At 41.7% G+C, this 20,949-nt stretch overlaps 1 protein-coding gene across 1 annotated transcript; it reads right to left on the reverse strand.

Annotated features, from left to right (window-relative positions):
• Window positions 1-445: 445 nt before the first annotated feature.
• On the reverse strand, window positions 446-20,710 carry LOC120564344 (DENN domain-containing protein 5B-like). Its single transcript, XM_039809220.1, has 21 exons — window positions 20,391-20,710; window positions 15,792-15,901; window positions 14,142-14,856; window positions 13,391-13,578; window positions 11,479-11,976; window positions 11,077-11,308; window positions 9,790-9,940; window positions 9,032-9,122; window positions 8,746-8,865; window positions 8,487-8,639; window positions 7,928-8,006; window positions 7,771-7,834; window positions 7,260-7,388; window positions 7,029-7,150; window positions 6,646-6,791; window positions 6,433-6,551; window positions 5,642-5,826; window positions 5,391-5,473; window positions 4,768-4,894; window positions 4,338-4,512; window positions 446-1,805 (listed from the first exon to the last, which is right to left on the reverse strand). Exons 1-21 carry the CDS (start codon window positions 20,497-20,499, stop codon window positions 1,622-1,624), a joined length of 3,780 nt encoding a protein of 1,259 aa, XP_039665154.1. The 5' UTR covers window positions 20,500-20,710; the 3' UTR covers window positions 446-1,621.
• Between the last annotated feature and the right edge of the window lie 239 nt (window positions 20,711-20,949).

The following is a 20,949-nucleotide window of genomic DNA, read 5'->3' on the forward strand; positions in this document are numbered from 1 at the left end:
TCTATTCAATTTTATTTAGTGTCAAATCATAAGTTATTTCAGGACACTTTTCATATAAAGCAGGGTTAGACCACTCGCTATAATTTACAGAGACCAACATTCCCCCATGAGCATGCACTTGGTGCACTTTTAACAGACAGAAACCTCAAACAGAACCTGGCTCCAGGTGAGCGGCCATCTGCTGTGACAATGCCAACACCATCCTCAAACTGATCTAAGGAGCTTCTGTCAGAAGACACAGCCAACCACAGTGTATAGAGTAGTTGGTCAAGTTTTCATTTGGCAAACTATAAGAGTCAAATTCTTGGTAAACATCAACGCAATTAGACCTATGAAATGAATTGTGCAATCTGAAAATCATTTCACTATGCAACAATTATCACATCCTTTCAGACATCACATATTACAGTGAATAGCACAAAAAAAAAACACAATACCAACTCAGTTATGTCAATATTAACTTTAATCTTTTGGACAACACATTTCATAAATAACAATTCATTATTGCTTTCTCTAATCTGTATTTAAATTATAATATAGGCTTGGTCATTGTGGGTTACATCGTGCTTGCAGGACAGTGCAGGAGACAGCATTTCCATAGTTCTTCAACTGTTAAATGAATTGTGACATCAACATAATACCTAGCATTTTTAAGAAACTGTGCTCTATTCATTGTCTGAAGACAACTGAACAGTTTAGAAACAAACAGCATATCAGTAAAGTGTGTCCATAATTGAAATCTACTGTTTTACACAGACACAAACAAGATGCCTTTATACAGAAAAATATGCCACAAATTCATTACATCATAATAACAAATGGGCACAATTCTATCAAAGGTCTAATGAAGCAAAATATTTACAATTAGAGAGGGGGAAAATAAAGGTTTTCTGACAAAGGCTATTTTAATTGACACAATTAGGACACTAGTTTGGTTTCAGTGTTTTAGTTTCAGTATGTGACCTCAAACTAAAGCAAACAATGAGAAACAGGCAAGATGTTACACAGATTAACAAGAGCATAATAATGTAACATTTTGTAACATATCATAGGGTGGGGACATTATCTTTCTGTAGTATATTTATTAAGATATCCAATGAATGAAGTCAAGAAAAATGTGTATAATAAGGCCTGAGTCCTGAAGTTTCAGATCACAACACACTAAGACGTAAAACAAACAAAGAGAATTTGGCCATGCATGTGCTTAGTTTAAAGTTCAAGTGCAAGCAATACAGCAGTTGTAGGATAGTTATAGTTGTCCTAGGGTCAGATACAGTTAATGGTGGGAGCTGTGAAAATATCTACTATGTGGGATAATGAATGACTCTCTATTTCTCCTTGAGGAAATGGATTTCACAGTGTCAACAAGCATAGGAAAAATCAGACTATTTCCTGAAGCAAATACAGTATAGTATGTAAGACATTTACATCAGGGAACAAGGCAATATGTTTGGAGCTCGAGTTGCCAGTGACTTCATCCAGTCCACTGTCCTCTTTTATGATAAAGTCGCATATCTCAAGTGTCTGGATGTACTTCCTTTTCCCACAAATGGAAAGATGAATATTTTAACACATCTGCATTCCTGTGTTAGGTTACAGAGAAGGGGCTTATCTGTCACGGTCAGAGGTCAACTCCTTTGACCAGTGCAGTTTCCAGGGTAATGGCAAACTCATTGAGTGTGTGCAGGATGCGGGAGAGGGAGTGCACGGCAGCTCGGTCCCGCAGCAGAGCACCTTCCTCGTACGTCCGCGCTGTCAGGTGACACTCTGCCAGCAGGGGGAGCCAATGAGAGAGTAGCCGGTCCCTGCAAAGAAGAACGGGTCAATGATCAATAATTGTCCCATAAATGCTTGATGAGGTTCTGGATCGAATTGAAAGGTGAGTTAGATGGCTACAAGAGGGAACTACTTCCTCTTGAAACAGTTTTAAACCACAAGAAACTAAGATGCTTCCAATGTTCATTGACCTTAATGTTCCGGTCATACTGTATGTCAATCCAAAGCCCGGGCACAAAAAGCCTGATCTTTGAAGTTACAAGCATTGGACATAATACACCCCAAGTATATTCCTAAACCGTTCTTACACTTTTAAAGCCATTTGCTTTAATTGACAGATACATAGAAAAGGACAGATAAAGAGACAACATTACATAATTAAACTGTCTACATGTGTTTTGACATTTAAGCCAAATTTACCACTTAGATTTGATTTAAACTAATCTACATTGATTCTGACTGTTGATGCAAAGACAAGAGAAAACAAGGAGCTGATGTCAGTTATTTAATTGAAATTCTCTTTTTCCTGAAGCTAAATTAGTTTAGCTTAGTTAAGTGAAAACAAAATGTTCAGTTTTATTTTAATTGTTTTTATTACATTTACACAGAAGTATGAATTGATTTCCCTGCATCTCATGTCCAACCATTAGAAGATGTAGGCTGACACTTTCCCTCCCTGAACTGTACAGGTGCTGGTCATATAATTAGAATATTATCAAAAAGTTGATTTATGTCAGTAATTCCATTCAAAAAGTGAAATTTGTATATTATATTCATTACACATGGACTAATATTTCAAATGTTTATTTCTTTTAATTGTGATTATAACTGACAACTAATGAAAATCCCAAATTCAGTCTCTCCAAAAATTAGAATATTACTTAAGACCAATACAAAAAAAGGATTTTTAGAAATGTTGACCAACTGAAAAGTATGAACTTTAAAAGTATGAGCATGTACAGCACTCAATACTTAGTTGGGGCTCCTTTTGCCTGAATTGCTGCAGCAATGCAGCGAGGCATGGAGTCGATCAGTCTGTGGCACTGCTCAGGTGTTATGAGAGCCCAGGTTGCTCCGATAGTGGCCTTCAGCTCTTCTGCATTGTTGGGTCTGGCGTATCGCATCTTTCTCTTCACAATACCCCATAGATTTTCTATAGGGTTAAGGTTAGGCGAGTTTGCTGGCCAATTAAGAACAGGGATACCATGCTCCTTAAACCAGGTACTGGTAGCTTTGGCACTGTGTGCAGGTGCCAAGTCCTGTTGGAAAATGAAATCTGCATCTCCATAAAGTTGGTCAGCAGCAGGAAGTGCTCTAAAACGAAAACACAGTGGACCAACACCAGCAGATGACAATGCACCCCAAACCATCACTGACTGTGGAAACTTTACACTGGACTTCAAGCAACATGGATTCTGTGCCTCTCCTCTCTTCCTCCAGACTCTGGGACCTTGATTTCCAAAGGAAATGCTAAATTTACTTTCATCAGAGAACATAACTTTGTACCACTCAGCAGCAGTCCAGTCCTTTTTGTCTTTAGCCCAGGCGAGACGCTTCTGACGCTGTGTCTTGTTCAAGAGTGGCTTGACACAAGGAATGCGACAGCTGAAACCCATGTCTTGCATACGTCTGTGCGTGATGGTTCTTGAAGCGCTGACTCCTCTTGCATACGTCTGTGCGTGATGGTTCTTGAAGCGCTGACTCCAGCTGCAGTCCACTCTTTGTGAATCTCCCCCACATTTTTTAATGGGTTTGTTTCACAATCCTCTCCAGTGTGCATTTATCCCTATTGCTTGTACACTTTTTCTACCACATCTTTTCCTTCCCTTCACCTCTATAGTAATGTGCTTGGACACAGAGCTCTGTGAACAGCTAGCCTCTTTAGCAATGACCTTTTGTGTCTTGCCCTCCTTGTGCAAGGTGTCAATGGTCGTCTTTTGGACAGCTGTCAAGTCAGCAGTCTTCCCCATGATTGTGTAGCCTACAGAACTAGACTGAGAGACCATTTAAAGGCCTTTGCAGGCGTTTTGAGTTAATTAGCTGATTAGAGTGTGGCACCAGGTGTCTTCAATATTGAACCTTTTCACAATATTAAAATTTTCTGAGATACTGAATTTGGGGTTTTCATTAGTTGTCCGTTATAATCATCAAAATTAAGAGAAATAAAAACTTTAAATATATCAGTCTGTGTGGAATGAATTATACAAGTTTCACTTTTTGAATGGAATTACTGAAATAAATCAACTTTTTCATGATATTCTAATTATATGACCAGCACCTGTATGTTATGTAAATGGTTCAGTGTGAGTGTAGTCATGCTGTCTGCTGCTGGGCCTCAGGAAGGAAACTATATCACATTTGCTCAACACATACTGACCAGGATGCTTTAAAATCACAGATTCCAGTGGGGAGAATATTTTCAAACTGTCTCCCTATTTCTAGTTTAAATATGGATCATAAATATATGTTTTTAGACATAATACATTGAATTAATTACATAAGTATCAGTCTAAATATATACCTATTGTTGTTTATTACAAAACAAAAATATGACCACTTACCGGATTCCCAAGCAGACCAACAGCTGGAACTTTCCCTCTTTTCCAAAGTTTCGTGGCGAGGCATTGATGGCATTGACGTAGTGGCACAGTAAATCGCAAGGTGGACCCCTCGTCAATATTGATCCATGCAGGTCACCCATCTGATCAGCTGTCTCCATGGAAACCACTGACTTCTCTATGGGGAAGATTGGTCAAACTGTCAGTTCATAACTTATTACTATACAGACAATAAGAGAAAATAAGGTTGTAGAAGACAAACACTGGAGTTAGAGGGTGCAGCACTGGTCGTTAACAAAACGCACCAATCATGGTTTGTTGCATGCTATTTGATATGCGAAAATCATATTAATCACCACTAGATGGAGACAGGAAACAGGCATCCGTGAGGACATAAAACATTGCTTTAAATGGACACACTCAAAGTACTTACCCACAAAGTCCCAAACAAACACATTCCTCTGGAAAAGACGGTTAGATTTGAACCCGTGCAGGAGGAACTTCTCCAAGGAAAGCACCAGACCTCCTTCACCACATAACAAGACTGTCAAGTTGCCCCTCTGGGATGAGAGAAATGGGAACAGAGTTAATAGAGGCACTGTAAGCAAGAGGCTCATCTTTCAACTTCCGTAAATCCCTACATATGCAATTTTCTAAAATCGGCCACAGCAGAGAACAGTTTGTTTATTTTCTAATCTAAAAGGCTCTTCTTTCATTTACATTTACATTTCATGTTTGTACAACGAATAGGAGGCCCGCTACAGATAAACAAAAGTGATCCATCAAGTCTCTTCAGCGCTTTTAACTTGCTGTTATGATGAGAAACGCTAGTCTGATACACAAACGAGACAAATGAGGCCCGGGCTGGAGAAGCCTGGGTAATGAACCATGTTGGAGATAAAAAAAATAACACAAGCAGGAGCTTGAGAATCTAACACATCGCTGCATGAGATGCTCTGCATCAGCCATTTTCACCACATTTTAGCTTTGTGAGCCAACAGGTTAAATGAATATAGTTTAATGTGTAATGCACACTCACTATTTACAGGCACATACCTCCTGTTCGGGTTTGTGGAAGTGTTTAACAAGGTTATTTGCTGCCTCCCTCATGTCCTCTTGTACTTCAACAGAGAGCATTCCTGATAAAATTAACCAAACAAATAGAAACATGAGGATGAATGAAGACAAACATGAGGGACAAGTGGACAAGAGTTAAATAGAAAGGTGAAACAGGAGCATAATCTGTTATTGTACCAACAAGTAGGTCAGCTATTATACTAAAGAATGTGTTCTTTGTCAGTACGCACTGCTTCGGCTGCCAAGCGACCCGAGCACTGCCCGCACACTCTGAGAAGGAGAGGCCAGCTCCGGAGGCGTCCCTGTCCACCTTCCAGCATCCTCCTCTCCACCAGGTGACACCAGCTGACCAATGAGAACTCTTTCCAAACTGCCGTCGCCCACGCCTTTCCCCAGCCATCGCCCGCATGGAAACCTGAAAGGAAAGAAGATGCAGTGTTTCGTTATATTCAATTCAATTCCATTTTATTTATAGTATCAAATCATAACAAGAGTTATCTCAGGACATTTTACAGATAGAGTAGGTCTAGACCACACTCTATAATTTACAAAGACCCAACAATTCCAGTGATTCCCCCGAGAGCAAGCATTTAGTGCGACAGTGGCAAGGATAAACTCCCTTTTAGGAAGAAACCTCGGGTGGTGAGAAAAATGTCCTTTTAGGGAGAAACCTCAGGCAGAGCCAGGCTCTGCCTGAGTAATAAAACAATATAGTAATAATAAACTTTTAGACACTTGAAATACGCTCCAGATAGGTAATCACGCTCCAGATAGGTAATCCATCACAGTGTAAATAGAGTCACTTATTTATTTTCTGTCTAAATTATGTCCATATCATGTGATCAAGCAGCTTTGTCATGGGAGTGTTTGTGGAAGCAAACAACCAACATTTTAAAGTCAGGATCATTCAGATGTCATCATATCTTTATCAAACGGGGAGCTGGTTTTTTTTTTTTGCCACTGTGCTGTGAGGTCACAGTCAGTGTTTAGTGATGAGACCAGGATCAAAGTAAAAACTTACTTGTAGGTGTGTCCTGTGATCTCATTATACACCATCACACAGTCAATCAGACACTTAGCCAGCAAGCCAGAGTTCTCCTGTCCCAGCTGCAGAGTGCTCAGCCTGCCCAGGTTCTTGCACTGAAATGAAAAGCATGGACCACGGTAAGTGTATCTCTGCATGGGTCTCTGTCAGACATGATGTTGAACTTACTGCTGTAGGGTGTACACAAACCTGGAAAAAGATCTCTTGTGAATTCTTTGGGATCTGTCTAACTCCTGAATCACCCAGTTCTCCTGACACACACACCCAAGGGTCAACTGTTGCCATTGCAATGCTCAGCTTCTTCATTGGTATTATAACAACACGGTATGGAATACCTGGAGAGACACAAGATCAACATTTTACTCATTTATTTATAGTTTTTTTTCACAGCATTGGGGCAATTTAAATGTTTTTTGTTTGAGGTCTAAAGGGTCCGTGTGAATATCCATGGGATACTGGGTGTAATTAAAGTATATAAGGCCAGTGGGTGGAGACACAACCCAAAGGAAATGTTCAGTTGAAAAGCTATAAAACTGCCAGTATTTCTGGTTGTTAAATTTTACAGGACTTACTGATGGAGGTGAAGACACGCGTGAAGCAGAGGTAGTCCACAGTGTTGAGAGAGAGCAGGTGGAACAGAAACTGCTCCCTTTCTTCTTCACAGAGCAGGAATGCATGAGGTTTATACAGCTGCCTGTCAGGGGACACGACGAAAAGGCAAAACAATCAGTCAAAACCACGAGACTCACTATAAATGACATCCAGAAACATTAGACTGTTGTCTACTTCTCGTGAATTCTGACCTAAGCAGCTCCTGGTTTGTTAGCAGCTCTTTAAGGTGCTGGGATAGCATTTTCTTCTCCAGAGCCAGATGGATCCAGGCCCGAGCCTGACCCACCTCAGAGAGACCCTCACTCATGGTCTGGATAAACCTGAAAGAACAACAGTAAACGTGAAAAACAAGCTCTAATGCTCAGCTTTTTTTATAACATATTTAATGTCAATTCTAGGTATTTCATTTGATATCTTCTAGAAAAATCAACGCCTGTGACCAAGCACAGAACTACATGTCTGCACAGTACTACACATGTGTAGTACTGTGTATTAGTATTTAAAGAGTTAAAATCTCTTCATCTAAACTTCAGCCAAAATATCAGGTATTTAAAAAGGGGAAATAAGATAATTAAAAATAATAATAAGATATCTGCTTTTTTTCATAAAAGATAGACCTTAAACACAAACACGCCACATACAATTTATCCCACATAGATGCACCACTCTTTCCAACATCAAAAAGTGTGTTTGCCCCGTTACCTCATATCCTGTATTAACGATCCTCTCAGGAGCAGAGTGCCATCATCAAACGATCCGCTAGACCCTGAACGGACAGCAAGTTAAACGCCAATGATCATCCGACTCTTGGCGCAGTGATTTACACAAGAAAAACAAATCAGTCAGGTTGTGCTCTGACCTGGAGACTCAGCTGGTGTCTCCGTCTTCCCCCGGGCCGCCTGGTAGTGAAGCAGATGGGACCAAAGAGCGGACTTCCCCTGTTCAAAATAAAAAAAACACTAGTCATTTATTCAGCTGGTTCATTTTCTTTTTTTTTACCTTTATTTATCCAGGGAAGGTTCACTCTCTTTTGCAGGAACACCCTGATCACATTCACACAATTCCACATTCATACCCAGAAGCTGCCCAGTACAACCACAGTCTGATCTGCTGAGCAGCTCCACTGGAGTGGTTGGGGTTAGGTGCCTTGCTCAAGGGCACCTCAGTGGTGGTAATGAGGGAGGGACAAGCTTTCACTTTCACTTTCCCCACCCAGATTTTATCCTGTCGGTCTGGGGATTGAACAGACGACCTCCCGGTCACAAGCTCGCGTCTCTAACCTTTAGGCCACCACTGCCCCAATACAGTCACCTCTGTGGGTTTGTATACATGATGTGAATTTGTTTACATGGGGGACACACACATGTTTTTATTTAGGTCATCTGAGCTGATTAGGCATGATACGTCATGTGTCTGACCTGTTTCAGCTGCAGACCATGGCCCCAGGTTCTCTCCAGTAGGTCACACAGACCGTGGATGAGCGTGTTTTCCTGCAGGCCTGTGATGTTGGCTTCTCCCTGACCCAGTTCCACACTTTCCTTCCCCATCCTCTCCATCAACATCCGTTTGGTCTAAAGGGCCAGAGGGAACATTTTGTGGCATTAACCTTGAACAATAATTTAAGGAATCAGCGGCAGCCGTCGGTGCCTCCATCACCACACAGATACAAGCTCTCACCTTCAGACGACATTCGCTCAGCAGCCCTTCAGCAAACTCTCGGTGAGTCTGAGTGACAGCTCGAAGCGACGGATCTAGTAGCTTAGACTGGCGGAGGTTCTTCCTCGCAAATGTGTGCTTCTGTTAAATAGACAAAAGGTAATGAATTAGACACAATTCTCGTAAGGTCTGGGTCTGTGTGTGTGTGTGTGTGTGTGTGTGTGTGTGTGTGTGTGTGTGTGTGTGTGTGTGTGTGTGTGTGTGTGTGTGTGTGTGTGTGTGTGTGTGTGTGTGTGTCTGAAAGTACCTGTCTCTGTTCGTTGTCCACTCCTGAGTGTTCAGTCACCGTTGATCTCTTGAGGTCAGTCCTGCGCGATGCTGTAACACGACCGGACCACCTGTTTAAAATTAAAATAATAATAAAAACATTTACAATTCCGAGTGTGTGCGACAGTGTTTGTGTATTTAAAATACATGCGTGTCTGTGTATTTTCATACACGCACATTTTGGGTAATGAAGCAGACCCTGACAACTAGTGATATTGTAATTCAGTGGTCTCAAGTATCCGGTCCTGGGTCTGGCAAGAGCAGGACTTTTTAACTATTTATTCATTACTTTTAGCTAACTATTTTAACTGTCTGTCAATGACTTTTAGCTTGGTGAACTATTTATTGTGATAATACATTTACAAAAGATCAGCATCACACAAATTCCTAACCAATTTTGATGTTTATTTCCTATTCTATATTTCTATATATTGGTATAATCACAAATATTTGTTTCAAATAAGTTGAGCTTCACCTTGTACGCCCTAGGCCTGGGTTACAAGTACAAGAAAGACGATGTTGTGCACATCCATGTAGTTGCTCGTGCAGGATGAAAAAATTACTATTCAAAGAAAGTGATCGAAGTCCACAGCTTGAATGCTCTGGAAAAATACTTTAATTGTGCAAATAAGGCACACACAAGGAGTTTGCACACTTTCCTGGGTTACAAGTATTTGTGGTTGGGAATCACTGTTCTAATGTATTCTCTCTGAATAACAGCAGAAAACAAAGGCTCACTTGTTGGTGTTTTGTCCCTGTGCAAGCACATCCGCCTGCAGCTTAGGGAAGTAGCCCGGCTGATGACGACCCTGGCCGATCTTCATGTCCAGCAGGTGGGGGTGTATGGCTGTGTGGTCAGCCTTCATCAGTCTGCGCTCAATGACCTGAGCTGCAGAGATAAATACAGAAATGGTTAGGATACAACAGGATCTACTGTAGATGGGTCTAAAAGCCAGATTGAGATTCAAGCAGTGCGTTTTCTGCAGAGAGGATGGCAGGACTTCAAAGCAGAAGATTTGAGTTTTCATAGGCCACAAAGCCCTGTCCTCCGCCTATACCGCTATAATGCTCATCCCCTACCGTATCCTTTAGTTCAACCGTCTAATTCCCGATTCATCTTTTCCCCCTCAAATAATATCTCATCCCTTTTGCGTTTCAATTATTCATCAGATAATTAGATTTTAATTCCCATTTACGAAATCTTTCCATCAGTTACTATTTGAATAGTTCAATGTTGTGGTTCAGTCCCCTTTAAGCAAAATCGTCTTATTACATAAGAGAGGAGAAAACCGGTAGCTGCAGAAAGGATAGCAGCGTAATCAACATACAGTATAAACCCAAACAGGACAGATGGCAGATTCCCTCGACAATCTGGCATCAACTTCAATCATCATTCTACTCAATCTACCAATTGGGGGGGATTCAACCTACTTTCACACTATATACTATCTACATGCTGAGAAGACACTGCAGAAGCATCCAGATGTTACTCTTATCATTTAGAAGCGAAACATTTGAAATGTTTTGTTATTACTTTTAGCCATTTATTTCTACCATTTATTTATTACTTTAAGCTACCGGTTTAAACTTCTCTGCTCAATTGCTAACTAGTTTGCACACACTCTTACATAACTGCAACGTGTAGTATTCAGGTGTTACAGCTGATATTTTCATTTAATCAAATCACAATTTAGTTGAGCTGCTCCACAATCTTTCCATGTACCCGCTTGCAACAACAGAAGTATCCCCTGGTTGGGAATCACTGACTTAAGTTACGATAAAGTGTCATAGTCCTATATACTAAACCTAGAATACTTTAAATGGTGAGAAAAACAACTTACAGCAACACTGATCCATGATATACTATGAGTAACATTTGAGCCGGATTTCTGTTTTTATGGCATATTTTGCCTTCTGTTCCATGTTGTAGGAGTACAGTATTTATTTTGTGACTCCTCTTGCAACAACATATATGTCTTAGTACTTTGTTTCATTCTCTTTTGTTCATGAGCACCTTCACAGTACCTGACTCAAAGACCGTGGTGCATTTCCTGTAGCGACAGTTACGGGAGTCCTCTGTGTCTGTGTCGTACAGTCGTTCTCTCTCCAAACGGCTGTCAAAAAGCTGCTGCAGTGGCTCTCTATCCGCCCAGCGAGATATCACCTTCCCATCCACAAAGGAAGAAAACATGGATGTCTCCAGGAACTGGGACAAGAAGTGCAAGTGGCTCACAGGCTGAACTGAGAGGAAGGAACCCTGAAACGTTGAAAAACCCAACTTTCAAACACAACACGAACAAGGATATAATCTTTTAAACACTAAGTATTTCAAAAACACAGAGAGGCAATCTTAACATATGTGGAAATAATAAATGCAGTTTTATTAGATCTATCAATCGATTTGTGCATTGACATCTACTGAAGTACCTTGTCAAAGCTGAACGTCCCCTCTCGGTTGCTCAACCAGGAGTCCAAATCAAGAGCGCTGTGGATGACAAACTCCTCATACTTGCCAAACATGGCAGCAAAACGTCCAGCAAACACTTCCCTCAGCTGAACGTTCAGCTTCGCAGCCTTCAGCTCTTCCTCCTCTTCCTCAAACACGTGTCCCAGCGTCTTCCCTCCATCTGACATCTTTTCCACTCCGCACCTCCGCGCCAGAGCCTGCAGCCTCTCCAGCACCGCCAGCTCCTCGCCTCCGAGGTTCCCGTTCCTTCTGTCCTCCATTAGATCCTCCAGCACCAGGCTGCTCATGCGAGGGGAGGCGGTGGCGGGCTTAGTGATCACACCGCCCTGTGGAGGGAGCCCGAAACGCAGCAGTACCTCACTCAGCTCCTGGATTAGCTCGGCCTGTTCTGGAAACACGGGGAGGTCCTCGGGGACCTCGACACAGCGGTTGTCAATGTCCACAAAGCACAGGTTGGCCTGTGTAGGAGAAACGGACAAGAGAAAACAGAAAATATGAAAAATACTTTCCATCAGATAATCATAACAGGTTTAACCAATTACAATGTACAGTAGTGGCTGAGCTTTAACATCCAATTAAATCAGAGATGAAGATTTACTTTCCATTAATAGATTATTGGCATTTCACCGTGATAAGGCCTCAGAGGATATTAGTGTGTGAAGGATTATGTAATTATTACTGTTATCACTGCAACAGGGGAAATTATGGAAACCTTCAATATCAGGCTTCCACACTGGCAAACAAATCAGAAACCAGAACTGTGCCTGTGAAGCTGCTGTGCAATGAAGAACAGAACTTTGTGAGAAAGATAGTCACTGATTTAGAAATACTGCTTCTGTAAGCAGCAGTGGAGCACAGCGCAGTCAGCAGCAACCCAACCTTTAACAGTGACCTTAGGCAGTTGATGTACTGTAGAGTGGACAGTTGAAGACATCCTCTTACTCTGGCAGCTTCATCCTCCTAGATAATGTCTTCACTTCTGAGCTAATTGTTTTTTCATCATCTCATTTAAATAGGAAAATATTTTGAAGGACACAAAAAGATGAGCATTCAGGTTTTTCATGCATACTGTATCAATCTTAGGGGTGATATTAGTGTAGTTTTTTGTTTTTTTGACCATGTGAGCCAAACTGTCAAAAACACAATCCCAACAAATCCTGAATGTAGGATTAATATATTTCACACTTCCTTGCAAATCACCACCCGCCATACACCAAATTGCACAACTCAAGAAATAAGTGGCGATCTCTAATTCTCATTAATTATTTAGCGATCCCATTATTCTGTATCTCTCATGCTCTGCGGTTTAGCTTTCACAACCCCCCCCCCCCAAGGCTGTCTTTCAACTGCCTCCTTTTCTGGGGCAGAGCGACTTCAAAGAGGCTTCAGTGAGATATTCATGCAGCATAACGTGATTTCAAATGCAGGATTGGATTTGTGAAAAGGTGGGGGGGTGCTCTGAGGAAATGTATTCTCCCAATTCGACAGGCTGGAGGCGGTGGGCAAATTGGAACGCACGCATCCCAGAGAGGATCAGCAAATGGCTGTAAAAATGTTTCAGTTAAATAAAACATTTTTAAGATTATTTTTTGGGGCATTTTCAGCCTTTATTTTTACAGGACAGCTGAATACATGACAGGGGAGAGAGAGGGGGGAATGACATGCAGCAAAGGGTCGCAGGTCGAAGTCTAACCCAGGCCCGCTGCGTCGAGGAATAAACCTCTATATATGGGCACCCACTCTACCAACTGAGCTATCTGGGCGCCCAAACGAAACATTTTTAGATCCTTGTGTGTGAATGTTTAGTGAAATGTTGACTGGCAGAGGAAACTACAGATGCATTCACACATGAGATCCGTGTTAGTTGTGTACCTCATGTGGCAGGTGGAGGGAGGATCGCTGAGCTCCCTCTCTGCGCTGGATACCCAACAAGAATGGCACAGGAGCATCAAGGAGGTGATGTAGCGGTGCAGAAACAATGGGCAGGTAGATGTGTTGCCACTGGAATGGGAATAGCAAGGTGGTGACGCCCTCTGCCACTGTCATCAAACGCTGGTAGTCTAAGGAGATGAGAAAAGAAAAAAAAAAAAAAAAAAAAAAAAAAAAAAAAAAAAAAAGAGAAGAGAGAGAGAACGAGGACATTAGCATGGAGGAAATACCTATAAGTCCCAAGGGAAGGACTTATTTTCTAGTACATTACCTTAAACAGTATTTTAATTAAGCTGATTACGTGATTTGCCTATATTAGTATTTAATTAATATTCCTGTTTACGTGCAACATAGCATTGTAATAAGTTACAATGTCAGTTTCTCTGCGGTATTTAACCTCAAACCCATCTGCCATGTTGTTACTGTAGGTTACATGTGGAGTTTTTTTATTGCATTCGGTTTTATAGGTTTTGTTTCATTTTGTGCCATGACCTGTACTTGTCTATCTTGATTATTTCTGCATTTTAAATGTATTTATGTTAGTAATAGTATCTTATGTAAAACAGCTGCTATGCTATGGGTGTTGCTTAATTCTGCTAAAACACAAATGGGGTTACAATTGGCACATTGGCAATACATGGGAATTTCTTATTCTAATTCTTATTCTAAGTGAATAACTGAATAGTGTGCTTACCTTGAGAGCAAAGCAGGACTTGTGTCTCCAGAAGTACACAGGTAATTAGTTGCACCATATTGTCCACACCCAGCAGGGAGAACGCCTCTCCAAGAGGGTACTCCCCCAGCGGAAGCTCACCCGGCCCGGGCCGCTGGCACACAATGGGTCCCTGCACCCCGTGGAACCTCAGTGACCTGCCAGGAGGAGGCAGAGGCACCTCGTACAGGATGTTGTGGATGTAGCTCTCTATCGGGAGGGGTGGGGCTGTGTGTGAGGTCACGGCCTGGTGAAGCTGAGACAGAAACTGTCGAGCAGCTTGAAGAAAGGGGAGCGGCGTAAGGAGGCAGAGGGCTTTGGACACGTACAGAGTGTCCCGTGCTGGATCGAAGGAGCCTGCGCAGCCGAAGCAGGCGGACACCCCGGCCAGAGACTCAGCGTCGGACTCATCCAAGCTGCTCACAAGGGAGTCCATGCTGGAGGTGGAGGGCGAGGACGCAGACGAAGATGAGGAAGAGGGAGAGGAAACAGATGAAGCTGAATGGTGCTCCACATGGTGCATCTGGTAGAGAGTCTGCATGGCAGTGATGATCTGAGCACCGGTCACCTCCTCATAGAAGGTGTGGACGAAGCCGTAGGAACGTGTACCGTCATCAAAAGACATCGTGAATGAGTGAAACTGAGGATCGAGCCTGTCTGCTTGCGTGCGGAAGGAAAGACCCCTCGGCATGCAGAGCTAAGGAGAAAGTGTGAAGAATAAAGACGAGGAAAGGAAGGAGAAAACATAAATGGGGGTTTAAAAAAGGCAATTTAAATGAAACCCTTAAAAATAACCTCAATAAACGATACTAGTGGTGGATTTTCTAAACCACACTCACAAATTTTCTGAAATTACACAAAACTAAAGCCCATCTGGGACGATGTAAACGCATCCAAAAAAGCCATTATAGAATAGGTCTTTCCGAACAGTTGTGCTACAATTTACCTCAGGAACATTCAGGAGGATGTACAAGGAAGAGACCGATACCTGAAAAAATTAAGCTTGTATTGGCATTAGCTTCAAATTGTTCTGTAAAATCTATTTAATGCAAAAACTGGGTTCTTAGAGACAGAAATTGAGAAAAGTGTATCAATTACATGTAACAAGATGTTAAACTGTAACCTATATGTTAAATATGGAGTAACTGGGTATAAGAATGCTTATACTGTATATGTCTAACAGTGTTTTATTGTATTTTGTCCAACTGGCACATATAGTTGTTTCTGGGTCTGAAAATCCAATAAAATGACATTAGAAATGTTTTAATAAGACCATACATTTTAATTATCTATAAATAGATAACACAAAATACAGTGGTGTCTACTGGCAGACTTCTTTTGAGGCTCATGCGGTTATCATCCTGACCTGCTTTTCCACAGAGAACAATAAACATGTCAGTGTAAAAAAAGAAAGAAAGAAAGAAAAGAGTATTTTATGAGGCAGAGAACAAGCAAAGAAAAATGGCTCTTACTGCACTTATTTTCAGTCGTTTTGTAATCATGTTCCTCTTTTGCCATTTCTAACAAAATTTGCCCTACAAATAATGCACATCTCGTCCTTCCATTTCCATTGTTGTGAGAGCAAATTAACGAAACTAAAGAAGAGTGTTTATGTGCAATCCAAGATCTCACCATGTTGACGGCATCTTTATTGAAGGGGTTCCTGTCTGTGCTTTCGGGGTAGTGCACCAAAACCTTTGACTTGAACGACCGTCGAATGGGGCTCTGCTCAAAGCCCTCGCCTGAAAGAAAGACAGACGCACAGAAAGAGAGAGTTAGTATTAGTGATCTTTAACCTTCATCGCTGCTGAGACATTACGTGATGAAAAGGACAGAACGGAGGACGTCACAAAATGACAGCAGCTTTGATTTATGAAAAAGCTCAGACAGGATGACTTTGACCGACACAGGCTGAAAAAAAGTTCATCTGTTGTTGACAGCAAGGCCCATTTTGCAGCAAAGAGGGAAAACCCTTCCAAGGGTTATGTAACTCAACTCATTACCATAGAGACAGACTGGAAAAGCAGTACAACACCCCTCATGAATACAGGCCGCTGCCATCTGGTTGCAGGTACATTGTACCAAGGCGTTAAGACTAAGAGATTTAAGAGCTCATTTATCCCTGTTACCATTGGTTTTATTAACAGCTTGATTTGTCCCATATGAATATGAATATTAGTATTAGTACATCTGTATGTTATGTTGTGTATCCGGTGTATGAACTGCTATCTTTATTCTCAGCTGGCTGTAAAACGAATTGCCTACCAAAGGGATAATAACGTTTACTTAACCTTAACCTTAATCCCTGACACTCTGCAGAAGGAAACTGCTTTTTGGGAGTGCACAGGATGAAAATATGCTGTTTTTTCATACATCAAGAGCGCTTAGGCTCAGGCTAAAGGAAGAGAGAGATATCTATATTACAGATACATGTACATGAATGGATTGAATTTGCACTGCATGCCAGCAAACTCTATTATACAGTCCCACATTCACAATGCACAGATTTGATGCAATGCCCTCTCTGGCTCAGGTTTCTCCTCTTTTCAGTCTCTGCATCTCGTGTCAGCTTCTAGCTCAGGTGACATACATAGTGCTGTCTGAGTGAGCATGAGTGGAGGAAGAGGAGCTGCTGAAGATACTGTAGACATAAACTGTGTGTGTATGATTCAGCGCGAGCGACAGTAGTGAATGAAGTACTTTCATTATTCATCCACTTTCTGAGAGGGATGCCCTTCACTGTATTCCCCATTTCACTAATCCACCATGAATTGTCAGAGTTCATGTTCTGACACCACTGCATTACAAGAACAAACACAACTGCAAATGGCAAACTAACAAGTCTTCTCTGCCAGCTTTGATGCGCTCATTCAGCATTTAGGAACACCCGGCTCACCTGCCTACAAGATGACGCACAGCACCCCGAGAGAGGAAACTGTGCGGCAGAGGGAGAAAAGAGTACCACTTCAAGTTAAACTGAGTCAGACTGGTAGGTGGGAGAGAGAAGCTAATGGATCACAGAGACAAGAGGGGGAGTCAATGTTCTTTGAGTCAAAGACAAATTGGTGTCGGCGCTGAGAGGCAGAATCAAGCCTCACAGAAGGACATCTAGTTGCCATGGTAGCACTTTCCACTGTGGCCTCAAAGATAGCCATCAAGACAAAGCTCGTCAGTGGTTTACGTCACCCCGAGTTTCATCAGCTGACCCAAATAAAACCCACACGCTCGTCCTGACACGAGTTCCCACCAAAGAGTTTGCACGGACCACATTCACACGCAGTCGCTCTCTTTCTCCGGGTTAACAGAACGGAGTTAAGAGGGAGGTTTGTTTTAGTGTTGGAATGAAAGCTTAAATGTCTGTTTCAGTTAGGCTGTAATCAGCATGTTTACTCCTCTTAAGTTGCCACACACACACACACACACACACACACACACACACACACACACACACACACACACACACACACACACACACACACACACACACAGTAGAAATGTATAAGCTAATGAGTTGCAGAATACTTTAGCCTATATCATTAAAAGGCCTGTGATTAATGATCGTTTTCATAATCATTTAATCTGACTATTATTTTCTTGATTAATCGTTTGGTTCATAAAATGCAAAAAATATTGACAACTGTCCATCATAATTTCCTAAAACCCAAGGTGACATCTTCAAATTTTCAACCAGCAGTCCAAAAACCCAAATACATTCAATTGTGTTCAATCATGTCACACAAATCAGCAAAGCCTCACAATTAAGATGCTGGAACTAGTTAATGTTTGGCATTTCTGGTTAATAAATTAAACAAATACTTGATTAATACTTGAATAATTTTCTTATTTTTCTTATTGATTAATCAAATTAATTGTTTAACTATAATCCTCCTTACAACTGTCACTATAATATCGATAGTGCCAATGTTTTTGGCAATGTTTAAAAAAAAATTTATATTCATTCCACGGTTTAAACATTCATCACAAAAACGTATTTCCCTGAATGCCCCATCCCTGAAAAACAGGCACACTTCATTAGGGATGATTGAACGACCGTAAAAGGTAAACATCTATCATATTCACCAACTGAATTGCCCCCACCGTCCCATTCATCACATCATTACATGAGTAGATGAGGGCAGATATAAAAAGCAGAAAGAGATTAAAATGACAGCAAATGTCAGCTGACACTGACTTATCAGGAGTTATTCCTTTTTGGCTTAAAATGTTAAAATCACTCTGTCTTTGCATTACAGATTTGCCTGTCCACCCAAGGTTTAATTATGTGACAAAAGAAGAAAGACAAATGTTGTTTTTCATCTCACCCTGAGATACAGACATGATGCTGGGCTTGTACGCTTAAAATAAGAGATAAAAGTATAAATGCCTAAAAATAGAATTACTTGACGGGCTGGAATATCTGAGTACAATAAGACAAGTACAAAACATATAAATCTCTTTGCAATCAGTTCAACATTATAAAGCAGCTCTGAAATATTCGGTCAGGGAGTTCTCACCCTCCAGTGATGTCACAGCCCTGGGACAGTTGGGTGCTGAAGCCCCGGCCACCCAGCGACAGGCAACATCATGTTAAATTTGATTAAGCTGCAGAAAACACAGTGGTATCTATTGAGAAGCCAACAATGGCATATTGTTTCTCAGTAGGCATTCACTAATGACACAGATACACAGAAAAAGAGATACTGTACCACCTCACACATCCATACACATACACATGATAGGATACTTTTCTTGCTTGAATACAGCTTACAGAATATGGATGTTAAGTAAAAAACAGAGACAGAAATCCCTTGAAAGGAGAGCAGAGCCCTCTGATGCAGTAGGTTAAGTTGACCTGCTGTTACATAAACAGATTGGTGGAGCTCAGATTCACTAGCCAGCAGTGCTGTCACTCGCCGCAGGGAGCCAGATACAGTATCTATGTCGCTGATTGTTAGTTAGAGCAGTAATAAGTCTGCAGCAGAGCTCTAGGTTCCAAAATGATCCTAAATATACAGTTTTATTGCTATTATTCAAAGGCATGTCTGGTTCCAGCCATCATTCCCTGCTCTCCATGAGCTACATTTCTGCTACGAAGAACACAGGGAGAATACAGGGTGTGACTATTGTTTGCAAACCTGGAAGTGACGTTCAAGGTGTTGATATTCAGCACACCTGCACAGCTCTTTTTCCCTCACAAAGAGCGAGGCACACACATAGAGCAGGACACGTGAGTCTGTCCTCGTCTTAGTGTCAACAACTCAGTGAGGGAGAAAGCAACACCCCCTGATGTCTCTATTTCTAAGATGCAAAGCTATCCACCACAAATAAACCATTACGAGCCCTTGACACAAGGCAGCATCATTGTAGCGGTCATCGCCGTGGCAACCTCTACATCCACCTACATCACAACATCAATTTCCTTCCACCTTGGGCTTTTGGTGACAAAAGGACAAATGTGTTTTTCTTGGGGAAACAAAAAGCTCATCTTTGTTTGAGAGCAGGAAGAGCTGAACAGACGAACCAGCGGTCAGATAGATGAACACACACTCACACAGTCCTGTGGTCCCCATGAACCACTGCCTGGATGATCCATCCGTGCTCCAGCGTTATAGGGGAGGACAGGATGCTGTTATTTTTCTCTCTCTATTCAACCCTTTCTCTGCGATATTCCTTATCCAGGTGTAGCAGGGGATGACTTGCAGAAAGCAACAGAGCTATATTCTCAATAGACTTACAGTGCTATGATCAGAACACAATAAACAGAACTGTAATGTGTTTTCCCCAAGCAGAGATAAGACAAAAGGACAAGACTATAGGGTGATAGAGATTGTCATTTTAAATTCTTACTTCAAATTCATGGGGAGATGATCATTCTCTCGAGTTTTGTGTTTTTGTTTGTTTAATAATAGCCTACTCAAAAAATATACGTTTTTAAACTATGCGTTTAAAAATGTGGGCCTAATAGCAAATTCTGATGGAATGTATTTGAAATAAACATTACTGGTCAAGAAATAGGCTATTCTACACAGGCTACTGGCAGATATGATGTTGTCAACAACGCTTTGAAAGGAAGAGGAATGTGGCGTCCAATCAAAACATATTTAAATGGATGTCACCCCTACACACACAAACAGGCCTACATGAAATGGAAAATGTTTTACACGAAGCTTGTCCTCGGCTGTGGCTTTATCTAGTGTGGATTTGTTTGGTTCGTGTTTATAGACCATCTACCTGCTCCATCGTCCGGCTCCAGGCCCGTCTCCGTGTCCACTCCACACACAACAAAATAGTGGGCGAAACGGCAAGAAGCCGATCCAGTGGCCGCTGCAGTCCCGTTCATCCTCGACGCGTTTATGGTGTGAGAGCTCCGTTAACTTCTATTTAACGTTGTGGATGTTCATAGCTCAAGCGTCTAATCCGAAATTTTTGCACCCCCCCCACCCTCGTCCTTCCTTTTCTGATCCGTGCGCTGGGTTGTGTCGGACCGCCTGCCTGCACTCAGTGATCCGCGGTGTGACTCTGATGGAGCTCAGAGGATCCAGCGATGGTCATCTCGTGTGTTCAGAGGGGGAGGAGGCTGTATGTGTGGGCCTGGGAGGGAGGGAGGGAGGGAGGGGTGAGACAAAGACCTGAACGCATCATAATCAACAGTGTAAGGCTAAATCAGCCTCATTTTAAAGGGTGTTCTCGAAATTCATCATCCACGCCCACATCACGAAAATCACGTTGTCAAAGAGACTTAGTTATTTTATTTAAAAAATATCAGTATAACCAGCAGTGCATATGTAAT

The sequence above is a fragment of the Perca fluviatilis genome, chromosome 8, assembly GCF_010015445.1.
Source record: "Perca fluviatilis chromosome 8, GENO_Pfluv_1.0, whole genome shotgun sequence".
Taxonomy (NCBI): domain Eukaryota; kingdom Metazoa; phylum Chordata; class Actinopteri; order Perciformes; family Percidae; genus Perca; species Perca fluviatilis.

Coding starts and splice junctions, on each gene's coding strand:
- LOC120564344 (XM_039809220.1), bottom strand. CDS start 20,499: ATGAACGGGACTGCAGCGGCCACTGGATCGGCTTCTTGCCGTTTCGCC. Junction 8,866..9,031: donor TGGACAACGAACAGAGACAG/GTACTTTCAGAC, acceptor TCTATTTAACAG/AAGCACACATTTGCGAGGAA. Junction 5,827..6,432: donor ATCACAGGACACACCTACAA/GTAAGTTTTTAC, acceptor CTTTCCTTTCAG/GTTTCCATGCGGGCGATGGC.